At 37.7% G+C, this 14,247-nt stretch overlaps 1 protein-coding gene across 3 annotated transcripts in view; it reads left to right on the top strand.

Moving 5' to 3' along the window:
* The window catches only part of FOCAD (focadhesin), a 141,536-nt gene that overhangs the window by 65,360 nt on the left and 61,929 nt on the right, over positions 1-14,247 (top strand). For all 3 annotated transcript variants that reach the window (XM_074932293.1, XM_074932294.1, XM_074932295.1), the window contains 3 exons: positions 12,164-12,298; positions 12,687-12,737; positions 13,397-13,480. In XM_074932293.1, the coding sequence (XP_074788394.1) occupies positions 12,164-12,298; positions 12,687-12,737; positions 13,397-13,480 (270 nt within the window). The remainder of the gene's footprint in view (positions 1-12,163; positions 12,299-12,686; positions 12,738-13,396; positions 13,481-14,247) is intronic.

The following is a 14,247-nucleotide window of genomic DNA, read 5'->3' as shown; positions in this document are numbered from 1 at the left end:
TCCTGCCGCTTCTTCCACCTTGAGGATTGGAGTGGAACTTCTGACATTCCTCCCCTGTTCTCACGGGGTTCCCTCTCACAGGAGACAGTCCCCCACAAACCAGCTCCGACATGAGTCACTCTCATGGGTATGTGGGTCCTCCCAGTGCTGAACTGCAACAGCAGGGGCTTCTTCCCACAGGGTCCTAGCCTTCTTCAGGTGCAGTCACCTGTCCTGGCGTGGGTCCCCTCACATGCCACAGATTGGCATCTGCTCCACAGTAGACCCTCCGTGGGTGGCAGCCCTGCTCTCTCACTACAGGATAGAGGAGAGTCTCTGCTTTGGCATCTCCCCCACTTCCTTCTCCTTCCATCCTTCCTCTGACCTCAGTATTCGTATAGTTGTCTTCCTCACAGCTCCTCACAACTTCAACTCTTCCTCTCAGGTTCTCTGTGATAGGTTATCACAGAGACGTGGCCATCATTGCTAATTGGTTCAACCTTGGCCAGAGGCGGGTCCGATTTGGAGCTGGTGGAGCTTCAGGAAGCTTCTCACAGGGGCCACTGCTGTAGCCCCTTCTGCTGCTATCAAAAAACCCTGCCACTCACTCAAACCAGGACAATCACTTATGCAAAGCAGTGATATGCCCTTTCTGTTTTTTCAAGTTGCAGGTGTTTCTGTAGCTGGCTGTTAAGTATAACACTGCAGTAGAGGATGTGTCTGTTGGGTTTTGCTGCAATTACACGTTCTAAAAAGTTTCTGATAGGTTTTATCCTAATTGTAGTTTGAGGATATATGTGGAGCTGCTCTGCAACAGATGATGAATACCATATGTAGACTTGTTTACTGTCTGGATATACTGATTCAGTTTTAAGGTTTTACCAAAAAGCTAGAAAGGAAGACAAATAGTTCAAAAGGATGATTTTGGTACAGTGACAGACTGAGGAATCTGGTTTGTATTTCTGCTAACCTACTAGATTATTTTAATAAGAATTGCAGTTGTACTGGGGCATCCTTTTTTCTGTTGTGCATACCCTATGAAGACATGTTAAAGCTGCTAAGAGGTGGTGGAGTTGTTTAGAAAGGTGTTAAATGAGACTGATTCCCAGCTGTGTTTTCTAGGTTATTTGAAGACCCCATTTCTGCTTGTCATTTTTTCAGAGTGCTGGAAGTTTTGAGCAGTATGAATGTATCTTGACTTCAAAATACCAAGAAGAAAAGCCCATTTGATCTATTATTTTAGGATAGAAAACATATAGGCTGTAAGATGATGGCTGCAGCACTATGATCACAGCTGTGCCAACCACAACCTAAAGGCTGGAGAGCTGTTGTTATGAAAGTGTTGTAGTTCATGATCCACCCAAAAGGAGAGGAATCTTGTAATTTACTTCAACTGGAAGAGGTTATGATACCTACATATAAGGGTGAACCCAAACAACCATAAAAAGAAATGTTACAAACAATTTTTGTATCTATTCTTTTACAACTGTTACAAAGTCACTATTTCTCCTTTTCAAAGCAAGTGAAATGGTCCCTGTGTAGCCTAATCCAGTTGGACCTCCTTTGTGGAGTAGGTTGGTCTAGGTGACCTCCAGAGGTCCCTTTCAACCTAAGTTATTCTCTGTATCAAGGATTATGTGATAGATTTGGTGCACCAACCGTGCTGAGTTTTGGTATGAATGGATGTTTGTCTCAGAGGAAATACTGTTTAAAATTATATGCTTCTCTGACTTGCCCCGCCCAGATCAGAAGTGAAATTTGATTTAAATGTTGCTTTTCCCTATTTTTTCCCCATGATTTTTCTCACCCTCTTCAGGCAGTAGGTCACCTGAAGCAAGAGTGCTTTTTCTGTCCTTGACAGGAGTAAAACTATGCTTTTGTTTCTTCCCCTCTAGCAAATACATTTCCGGTCAGTGCTTTGTCCAGCAGTAAGCTTACTATTTTCAAATTAATTTTAAAAATAACAAGAAAACACAAATGTAAAACAAAATTTACTGTACCAGAAGCTCTGAGAGTTTGTAAGTTATATGACTGTTAATATCTCAAGATGACAACCATACGTCAATTTGAACAAACCCAGAATGGAAAAAAAACCTCAAAACATAAAGATGAAAACAGACTTAAAAAGAACTTTTATGAGAGTATGACACTAGTGTGTCTAGATCTGTGAACATATATTTTCTGTTTGTCATTGATTCTTTTTCTGCAAATAATAATTGGCATATCAGTGTCATAAAGTTCTCTTATCTTACTAATTTTCTAGAGTATATTGCATTTTCAGAGGACAGCTTTGTCCAGCTGAGCAGTGACTCTGGAATCATAGGGCTTTTCCTTGGGGATTCATGACTAGCAGAGAAATTTCACTACGTGTGTCACAGCCACCTATTCCTCCAAAAGGGAATCATGTCAAGATGTAACATTTTTCTTTATGTTTAAAAAGTTTGTGTGTAAAGTACCACTCTCCTATCTTTCCTGCTGTTCCCATTCCCCTTCTCCATTGGTTCACAGTACAGGTAGGAGGTTTTCAGTAGGACTACCTTTATGTTACGAGTCTAGAAAAGTCGTTCTGAAAGGAGCCAAAAGAATTCTACAGTCTTAACCTTGTAAGAGTTAAAAAATATTTTTTTAATGAAATTTAGTGTTACAGCAACTGAGATTGAAGTCCGTTAATGAATGACAGCCAGAATGCACAGCTACGCTCAGTGGTGGTTTTAATATCCTCTAGCTGCTGCATTTATTGTGTACTAGATGATGTTTAGCCAGGTTAAATCATGTTCGTTCTCCAGATCAGTTCACTAAGTGTATCTGGGTTATTACCCAGCCTGAAGTCGTATGAGATCGGCTTTAAAAACAAGTCTTTAGTTCTCAGCAGTGTTTGGACAGGTGAGGTATACTGTAAATTCTCCTTTTTCTCAGAATGCAGCAAAAGTTACTAAGTTGTGGCATATTCCAAGCTGCACTATTTCTGTAGTTAAGACAAAAAATACACACACATATCCATCTTAACAAATCTCTCCTTCCAAACCTGTCCTTGACTACTTCTAATTAATTTCTTTCTGTCCTAATTTAAAATTGAAGTTTAACAACCTGAATGAACTCATATTGGTTCTGTTGTCCTTTTGTAGCAAAAAACCCAATTTTTTTTCTTCTACTCTTAATATCAGCAATGTTTAAAATGAGAAAAAAGTTACTTCCTGCAAGCTCCCATGCTATTAACTGAGTATGCAAGGGCAGTGTGTTATTTTTGTTTGGGAAGCATGCAAAGTAAACATGCCTTATATTGCAACAAAAGAGAATATAATCATTTGAAGAATATGTGTTTGTATAAGAGGCATCCAATGAGAACTGAAACACATAAAGCTGCACTATTTTAAAGTTACCTTTTGATATTTAGAAAACTTTCCCCTCTGCGTTCTTAAAGAGTTAAAATTTCCAAAATGCTAATATTTTATGATTTCTGGATGCAGCAACATAATTTTTCAAACATTCCCACCTTAATTTCAAAGCACCAGAAAAAAAGTCCCAATTTTTAGATCTGACACTTGGATTATTGAATTAAGTTTTCATGTTTGAGTTGGCAGCTGTTGGAGTGCCATTTTATTAGGACCACATGCTTTAGCCTGGCAACTCTGTTGCAAGTGTTCCTTGCAAAAGCAGAAACATCCTGGGTGTCATTGATATGTTTCAGGATTTCCATCAAATTGAAGGTGCTCTTAAAAGATGAGAACCATCACATAGTAGGAGAGTTTTAATTTTGTCAGAAATGCCGAAAGAAACTTGCTCAGTGTCTCAAAATTGTGATTATCTTATTGAACACCACTGAACTGAAAATACTGTTACTCAAACTATGATAATTTGCAGTTTTTCATTGAATAGAGAGTCTGATACAGGCTGATCCTTATTTTTGTTACTGTGTAGAATTGATTGTGGAGTGTGGTTTGAATTCAGAACAGTCTGTTCCCACTGTGGTCATAGATCCTAGAAATGCGAGCAGTTCCTCAGGACTTTTTAATCATCTGCCAGAATAATGTGTGCCTTTCTAATCTGAGAAAACACTGGTTTTGGAGAATTCCACTGGCTCTTAATTTAGCTTTGTGCACAGCTATTTAATGTGAGTGTGGTGAAGATGATCCTGTGTTCAGTGGAGGTCCTGAGAAAACAGGAGAATGTCTTAGACAAGAGCAGCCTTGTTCTGTCACACAGTTAAGACCCTTCATGCTGCACAGTCCTGTCAGCATGTCAGTGTTCTGCATGACTTGAGCCTTCAGTTTGAGTGTAATCTGTGTAACACTGGAGCTGCACACCTTTGGACAACTAACTGATATCACGCCATCTGGAATTTTGTCTCAGTGCCTGGCCAGTACCTCAAAACCTCATCCAAATCGAAGTTTCTTTTTAATTCCCCCACCCCCCTTTAGGGCTTTAGATACTGGCAGCATTGTGATAAAGGGTGAAGTCTGAAATTTCACTGCCAAAATTTTTTGATGGCTAAAGCACTTTCCTTTGTTTGAATCTCCTTTTATTTGAAAACAATCCCCCTATATACAAATACCAGGAAAACAAATAAAATTGTGTTGTTTACCTTTTGTTCTCCATAATAATACAAGAGCAATGGTGTGTGAGGAAATGAAAACATTTGGTTGTGAAAGGCTGAAAATACAAAAAAATGTGAATGTAATCTTTACATTTTTTGTTATTATGATCCATCTTTTTTCTTCCTTAAGGAGTTAATCTCTCAAGTGATACAACTTGTTAGACTTGGTGTATTTTGGGACTGTGTGTTATGTTTGGTATGCTCTGATCCTGGCTGAGATGGCATGTTGTCAGCTGCAGTATAGTAAGACATTGCAGTATATGTTGAGCATGCTAGAGACTGGCAAGTCATTGGTTACAAAACCAGAACAGACAAAAGCTGCATATGTATATTGCTATACAGAAGAATGCATCTTTCTGCAAGGAAATGATGCTTATACTCTTCAATAAAATGTTTAGTGTTTGGAAATTCTTTTGAAAACATGGGCTGTTTCTTTTAGCCAGTAGAAAAATTAAATTTCTGCTGGACTTTCACTTCTCAAGATAGACATATATCAATTGATTTTAAATCAGTGGTATGTTAATATAATCTATGCCAGTAGTATGAATATTTTATACATCCAGTAAAGAAAATAAATCCTTTCTGTTTGTGAAATGAAAAAAAAACATTAAAATTTATTTTATAGTGGAAGTATTTTGGTGTTAACAAAACTACTGAAATACTACAGTCTGCTAAGCACTGGATCCTGTATGGCAGTAGTACTGCACTTAGTGCATATGATCTTATATGTACATGAATGTGTGTGAAAAACAGTCCTCAGTGGAATACTGTATATTATAGCATATAATTGCTGTAATACTCTAGTTGTTTATGTGTGGCTTAATGAAGCGTCAGTATTTTTGGTGTAACAAATATGTAGTCCAAAATCATTGTGTTGTTTCAGTGTAGCTGATAAAAAGATATTTGATAGATGTTGTTCCTGCAGATTTCACTTAGCTCCATCTGCTGTGGGGTTTAACAGAGAAAATGCTAATACATCTAGTTGTTCCAAACAATTATCACAGAGTGCAAAGTGCCATTGGTTAGTGTGGTATGCATATGTACTAAATCTGAAACTTCTGTTAGATTGCTGCCTGGTTTTTTCACGGCCTTTTTTCACCTGTTAGCTGAAATTAGAGAATGTGTGCAATACTATAGGAACGAATGGAATGAAATGTTCTTGCCTAGCTTATCATTTTGTAGTCTTCCTAAACGGCAGTATCAGATGAGACCCCATGAATATACAACTTTGTTTCTCTGCATATTAATACAAGGTGTATTTTCTGTTTGCAGACGACTAGCTCATTACAAAGTTAAAATTTCTAGATTAATTTTAGTAAGAACTTAAAGAGTGCTAATAAATATTTCTGGTTTTGTGAATACTGGAAGAGGTATTTTCTTATTCTTGAAGTGTGTTTTGAAAGATAAGAAAGAGAGGCATAATTTTCTTTTGGAATGTTACCAGATTAGGTTATTTTAGCCATCACTGGTCATTACCATAGAAGTATACTCATGGGTTTGCTAGTCATAAAATGGATTCAGCTCAGAAGGCATCTTCATGTTCTAAACTGCACTTCAAAATGTGTTTTGCACTCGCTGAAGTGACTGCTTAATTTAGCAATTACTTGAATTCAGTGGTACCAAGCATGCTATTTTTTTCAGTGCAGAATAACTCTAAAACTGTCTAAATGTCTGTGGAATATGTTCATAAACATCCATTCATTTTATTTCATTACATAGATGGGTTTGTATTTCTCTTTGAGTCTTCTGTTGTTTTGCTTTAATTTCATAGACCTGCAAGAAATTTTCATGGCATTTGTTCTGGTTGTTTAAGAAAGAATTTTGCCTTGAAGTTCTGGTATCTTTTCGCCTTTAAAAGACTGAGTATACATACTCATACCTCATACCTTGATCTGCCATTATTTTTTCTTTTTAATTTAGACTTTGGTTCCAAGTCTGCAATGTCATGGGTTTGGTATTTTTCTTTGTTTTGTTGTTGTTGGGGGGGGGGGGGGGGGGGGCGTTTGAGTTTTTTTTTGGTTTTGTAGTTTTTTGCACATTTTTTGTTGCAATGGAGCCTGAAATCTGAAAGGCATAGCAACAGATGAATTCGAGAAAGAATTAATTTAGTGGCAAAATCTGAAAAGTGAAATTCTCCACAGGGAGCAATGTGAGGTTTGGCCAAACACTGCAGGGGAATTAGGACAACTGGAAAATCTCACAAGGAGAAATGAGAAAGTTTTAATACCAATAATACGGTCTAGTCAATCTTCCTGTGGAACTTGACTGCTGTTTTTTGGATTTTTGTATAATTGTTAGGACTGTACCACTGGCTGAGCATCTTACAGATGTTTTTCAGTGCCTAGAAATGTAAGATGTTGTACTAACTGTTCACTGAGCAGATGTTTAAGGGTGAAAATAAGCCAGGTGAGGCTTATTTGTATCCAGGAATGATACAAAAAACTTAAACAATTTAGTTAATATACCAATAACAGGCCCCTTTGTATAAGCTCCGTACAGACAAGGTAAGCAGGCCTGCGTGCCTAAGAGCGACCCTTCCCCAATTCAGTATGCTTTGTACTGACATGATAAGCAAGTCTGTGTGCGTAGACAATGTATACATTAGGTTTCCTGGAAACAGGCAGGTATTTAAGATATACATTAGATTCTGTGGAAATAAGTGAGTACTTCTTGGGAATTACACAAGTATTAATTTTTAAAAATGTATATAATGAGTGTGCCTTTGTCTTTTGGTATGCACATTAGGTGAAGTGATCTCCTCTGCATCCAGCGCTGCAGTAAAGAGAATGCCTGCTTCTTAATGCTACATTGATGTTAAGAGGTTTATTCCCAATTTCAGTGACGGGAGGAGCTAAGCAGACCCAATTATATCTCATTGCTGTGCTATAATTAGAATAATGGTGTAAATGTTATCATTTTCTTCACTATACAGAGTTGATTAAGCTATGGTGAATACCTAGATAGCAGTTACAACCTGATAGTCTTTCAACTTTATAGAAAGTAGGATGAATACAGAAGATATCACTGATGGCAGCATTATAATTTCTATCCCTTAGAAACATTCTGAACACTAATCCTAAATGATGTGACCCGATACAGTGATGTCTTCCTGAGCATGTGGAGAATCTGAACACAGGCTTATTGATACATGGATGACTCCTTTTTCATCTCAAACGTGCATTAGTTCTAGAGGTAAATGTTGACATGATTTTGATATACCTAATAAAGAGCATCAGTAAATGGTTTAAAAAACCCCAAACAAAAAACAAAAAAAAAAACTTGGTAAGCCTTATGCCAGAAGGGGTGGATATGGAGCAATATCCCTGTATTGCTCAGCAAATAATCACTGTAACAGGTGGTGAAACTGGCTTTTGAAATCTCTGTGCCCTACCTGCACAACAAAAGCTGATCTTTTCACTGGAGATTCTAAGGTTCAGTCTGAGCTTTGGGAGTTGAATACAAATACATAAGCATACAAAAAGATGACCAGCATGATGAATAGATATTGTGCATCGTCAATCTAGTGGTTGCTTGTTACTCTAGGACTTACTGATGTCCCTAGGAAATTTTCTATTCTGCAATTCTAAACTTGTAAATAGAACAATGACAGAGTAAATCACTGATTTAAGAGTGCTGTGATCAAAAGAAGGAACCTGGAGATAAGGGAGTGAGTTACTCCAGCTTCATATAAACAATGCATGTCTGGTTAATGTTAAAAAGACTGATAGGAGGGGAACATCCTACTCCAAGAGGCGCCATAAGATGGATGATTGTCTTGAGGAGAAAATCAACAATAACTGGGGAAAAGATAAAGGGGCGGGGCGAAGACTGTGACTACTGACTCCAGTTTAAGACCAAGGAGACATCCTCCTCCACTTCGAGTTTGCACAGAATTTTTAAAGGGTACTGTAACTTCAAATTGAGATAAGGTGTGTTGTTAACCAATGAAGGACAAAGTGATAAACTAACCAACGGTCACTACAGTAAACTTGTATTCATGTAGTTTGAAGTTCTTCTTGTGGTGTGCTAGCTTTGTGGAATTACCAGCTAACACTCCACTCTGCGTAGACATGGAATAAATAAATACCTCTACTCTGTGTGTATATTGGCATATTGCACACTGTGTAGATGACCCCACTTAAGGGACAACATTATGGGAAAGGAATCAAAAGTAAATAGTGAAATAACTGAATTTTTAAGACAAAACACTAATCTGAGAGTAAATGGAAGAATGCGAAGGTGCATACATGACTATCAAAAGGGTAGATGAGTTAAACTGGTAAGTTTGAGCTCATTTTGCAGTGTAAATTGTTTCCTTACTCCTGAAGGAGAAATGAGGTGAGGGAATAGGGGTATTAGCTGTGAATGGATTTGAAGTTGAAAACAGGTGTTTCATTTTGTTCCCTTGATGCTTATTTCTTGAATGCTTTTCATCGGGTTGGAAGGTGAGAAAAAGGTCATTTGCCTTGACTCTGTAAGTCATAGATTTCTAAAACCTTCTGTATTGGTGTGAGGAACAGTCCAAAGAATTTCCAATGTGTATAAAATTATTCAAATCACTTTCAGACTTGGAAGAACAACCTAGAGAGTAAGCACAGCTCAGCTTGAAATCTTCTTTACGCTGCTGTTCTTCATAAAATGCTGTGGTGAACACAAGCAGTAGACAAAAAGGACTTCCTTAGCATCCCTAAGTGAAAGTATTCACATTTGTGAGGAGACAAATGGAAAACAAAGCTTTTGTTTGGAAACAAAGCTGAGCGTCACAAACTTCTGGGTCAAGTGGAACAGTGCCAGTTTTTTCATTTGGATGTTATTGCTTGCAGATTTCAAAAAAAGTCCCTCTGTACTTACCGTATTCATGCTGTGCTGAATTGCAACACTAGGAAAAAGAGAAAAAAAAAAATCTCATGTTTCAGCTCTCATACTGCTGCACAGGAGTGATCCCTTTATTTCAGGAGGACCTTCTGTCTGGAGAAATCAAAATGCTTTTCTAACAACCTGTACAACTCTCCTGGGAGTATTCTTTTTTTTCATCTAGAAGACAAAAAAGCCTTCACTTTCTTCCAAAGCTTCAGCAAAATAAAACGCCGGTGCATGCTTGAGGAGACGGAGACATGGACTCTGTGTACTGTGTAAACATGTTCCTAACACTGAGAATTTATACTACCTTCAGAGCTGTGTCATTGAGCACACGTTAGGCTGCGTTATTATAATGTAATAACCTTATAATGTACTGTGCATTTGCTGTCTATGCACTCTGGCCTATACACTGGTTGGCTAAGCTAAAAGACTAATTCTAATGTTGACATCCTGGTTATCAGTTCTTTTGTTCTGCAACTGCATTTTCTTGTTGCACAGCTGCCAACTTTCTCCAGTTCTTTATTCTTCAATCAGGGACATAGTCGAGCCGAGGTGTCCATTTTCTACCAAAAAGCTCTCCACACATGCTTGCTTGTCCTTTCATATGACCCAGAAGGTTACTCTTTTCTCTCTGTACTGTAAAATTTTGTACTAAATATGTGTGGCGCTGAGTCCAGGCACAGTATCTCAAGTGCCTTGATGACACATTGCTTAACAGTTTCAGACACTCCTGACTTGGAATTAAGAATAGTTAAGTAAAGAGCTTAAGGATAATAATGAACTTAAGCAAAAGAAGTGATCTTGTATTCAGTAGGACTGTTCATGTATTTAAAACTAGGCAAAAAGTGGAGTGGCTTTTTTGAACTGAAATCTGAAAACTGAAGTACGTCTCGGGAATATTCTTCCAGACAGCTTGACATGAGAGTGAACTAGCTACTGACTTGATAAATAGAGCCAGTATTTTCATGTTTTCTGTGAAACAGCACTGTAATACAGAGGTTGCTGTAAATATGTTTTATAGTGCACTTGGTTCTTGTTTTTTATTCAAGTGTAATATCTGTGAGCCCCAGAAGTCATAGTTGACTAGGGCAAAAAAGCCCAAGAGTTTTGCAGTTACTTATCAAACACTGAATGTGAGTGGAGAGAGGGTTTATGGTTTGGTGCTATTAAAACCATTCAGTTGTAAGAAAAAAGCTGTAAAACTCCCCCCACCCCACCCACCCCCCTTTACAGCTGACAGAATCGCATATAGATTTCTGTTACTGGCATAAATAATTTTTAAAATATTCAGATCTCTTGACTGACTAATGAATGCTTTTTACCATGCTGTAATGCTTCTCAGTGTGTGTTGGATTTCCATGAGAATTCCGTCCTGATACTCTTGCCACCTAACCACTGGGGGACATGTATCTAGTACTGTTAGATTTTGAACTTAATTCTTCAGCCTTCCCTACCTTCTATAGGTATTAAAGAGCAGGTCAGACTTCTATCTATGCGAAGTGTTAGCTTTTTATTGGAGGATTTAAGTTTTTTGTTAGTGTTTTTTTTCCCAGTGATTTATAATCTGTGAGAAAATACCAACCTTAGAACCATACACTGCAAGCTGCTCTGAGTGTCTAAGTTTATGTGCAATGACAAGTTACTTTAATTTTTAGAGTATATTTGTGCTATAACCAAACACTGCCCCCCTGAGCTGAAAAAAAAAAAAAAAACAGAAAAAGCATTATTTCTCTGGTTTATACTGGATTCTTGGTATCATGGAAGCCTGTAAATACTCCTGGTTTTACCTGCCAATATTTTGTTGTGGTTGCTTTTTGCCCCCCCCCCCCCCCCCCCTTCTTGCCTTCTATTCTTGAGGCTCTACTAGCTGGGACTGCAGAAAGTGATTTCATCTTCTATTTAGTGAACAGTAACTTTCTGGTTTCTAGTATAACTGCAAAGGCAGATTTAAAAGGCTGAAGTTACTACATTCTAAGGACTTGGAAAGCAAATGCCAAGACTTCAAATTCGTTATTAACAGAATAAAAATAAATTCTATGATTTTCAAACCAGTTTCACAGTTTTTGTAAGTTAACAGTTGAAAGTATGTTGTTACTATAATCTTTGATTTCCTGGTAACTAATTCTTTTATGTCTTTGTTTTGTTGAAGTGATTTCTCTCACTGTAAATTTTAAGAACTGACGTGCTTAGTACAGCTAATGAAGCCGTGGTACTAGTGTTTATTTTAGTTTGACATTTTCCCAGTGATTTCTGGATTCCTGAAGTTTTGTTCTACAAATTTGGTTGGATTTGGTTGTGTTTAAAGATTAAGGGCATTTTGTTTTGAAGGGCTCCCAGGGAACCTAGCTTCCTCCATAGTTTCCTCTGCTTTCATCCTATTGAACTCACAGGCACAGCTTGTTTTTCAGCTAATGTGAGTAGGTGAAGTAGAGCAGAAGTTTCATATGAGGATACATTGACAACTTTATGTGCATTGTTAACAGCATCCTATTTATTCCTACTGGTAGCTGCTTTATCTGGTGAAGTGTTATGCAGTATTATCGCATGATGTCAATTAATACACTGTGAGACTCTTAATACAAGTGAATTTTTAACATACTTTTTTTCTTTTTTCTTTTATGAACCCTATATTAATTCGTGTTTCCAAGTAGGAAGAAAGAAGGCAAATGCTGGAAAGAAATGTAAAGTTAGGATTGCAGTTAGTAATGGTGTCTCCCACTTTCCTTCCAGGTTGTTTGCATCCGTTCTACATGGAACGCTCTGTCACCAAAGCTGAGTTGTGATACAAGACCTCCCATTTTAAAAGCACTGAATGAATTGTTTGCCCTGGTTCCCTCATTAACAGTGAATACAAATGAATATGAGGTATGTACTCATAGGCTAAGATGAGTCTCTTCTTTTAGTGTATCTTCATATATGAGATTTAAATGTGCCTGCTTGTTTTTAATATCTCTAAATTGAACTCACTGCCTAATTCAGGTTAATCATAATGCACATTTCCACACAGTTTCACAATTTTAGCTTGCATTAGTGAATGCTGGGAGATAGATGAGAAATTCTAGTGCAGGGTTGATCAGAGACTTCCCTCTCCCAGAATGTGAGGACATGTGAACATATCCACAGTTCAAACTCGTGCCCATTCCACTTTCCTGGCTCGAAGATGTGGCAGCAGTTTGTTTCAGGTAACGGCCTCTATTTCAGCTGCTTATCTGGTTAAGGAAAATCTGAATGCCTGTTTGGTTTGTTTTTATAGAAATTCAGAGCTCAAGTTATCAGCTTCCTTTGGAACAACACACAAAACAAGGTAGGTGATACCACTGAAAATGTTAATTCCTGGTGTCAGCAGCTGGATATTGAGTTTGATATCTTTCAGTCAACACAAGGTTGTCAGTATCAGCAATCTCATTTTACAATAGTGTTTTCTTCTTCTCTTTGCCTGTTTAACACCATTTTTGAAGCAGTGTAATGCACGTGAAAAGCAGTAACTGATGGTCGTAACATCTGCCCCTCCCAAGAAGAATTGTAACACAAGCTAGTTTGACTTCTCTGTTAGACTCCACCCTTGACATGGTGAAGCATTCACGACAAAGCTGCATCTATGATAACTAACTCAATTCTTCAATGGGGTATTGTAATGCGGCAGAAATGTTGGACCATCATCATCATGGGGTTGGTGGAACCGAAGTATTTTAGTTTATATATCGCTTGGATATTTCTACAGTAAACTGCCTTCACAGAAGTAATGGTGTGTAGTGATCAGAATGTTTGGTGCCAAGCCCAGATAATTGGTCTTGCTAGTTTGAATTGTATATATAAATTGAGAGTACACCTCAGGAAAATATCATTATGTTAAAGTATTTTCCAGTGGTTAGTGGATAGGCTTTTTCTATGTGGCATTTCCAGTAGGTAGCCATACCATATGTGTGCTTGTGATTTTTCTTTTTCTTCCCATTAATTTTCTAGGATGCTGTTGTAGCCATTTCAGCCTATAAATCACTCTCGTCATTTGACTCTGAAGAACATACAATTCTTCATCTTCCTGAACAGGTAGCAATGCTATATGTTTAATAGCAAAGACATCTGACACTTCCATCTGACATGGGTTGTATCCTTTCGGAAGGGAAACAAAGTGTTGTGCCATCTCTACTAGACAACCATCAGAGCCTCATAGAAGGAATATGAGCTCCTGCTGGTGAAATGGAATGGTATTATGTATGCCTAACATAACTAGAACTTCAGAGAGGAGAAAGGCACAAACAGAGGCTGAGGTCTAAGCAGTCGGAAAATGGTTCTTCTTTCATTAGTTACATCAGCAGGTTATTTTTTGATCATCTGATTTACATTTTATGCTCTTCTGTTAATATTGCAGTTGAGTCTTGACACTAAGCAGTTCTTGTGATTACTGCTTCATCCACTGCAGTAACATTCATGCTTAGTGTTTTTGTTCCTGAAATGGGTAAGCCAGTTTGAAGAGTAGGTACTGTTTTTTGATATAAGCTGAAAACTTTACCATTGTTTCTGTTCTGAATTTTTACAGCATAACATTTTGCTTTTTTGTTTAGATAAAGACAGCCAGAAAGGAATCAAGGTACTTATTGGAAAGCTTTTAATCATGTAGAGGGTTGGTAAACTCTGGAACTTCAATCTGATAAACTGACTCCATAACCTTACAAAATGAAAGAGTGCAAGGAGGTGAACATACAAGGTCATCTACGTGACTTTGTTTTTACAATAACCTTGTAAGAGAGACTAGGCAATAATCAGTAGTCCATCGGTACTTTATGCCATAGTAAATACTTCTGTAAGATTTTATT

Source organism: Athene noctua, chromosome Z (genome assembly GCF_965140245.1).
Source record: "Athene noctua chromosome Z, bAthNoc1.hap1.1, whole genome shotgun sequence".
NCBI classification, from domain to species: Eukaryota; Metazoa; Chordata; class Aves; order Strigiformes; family Strigidae; genus Athene; species Athene noctua.
Note: the sequence above shows the minus strand (reverse complement) of the source record. Positions and strands in the feature narration are given on the sequence as shown.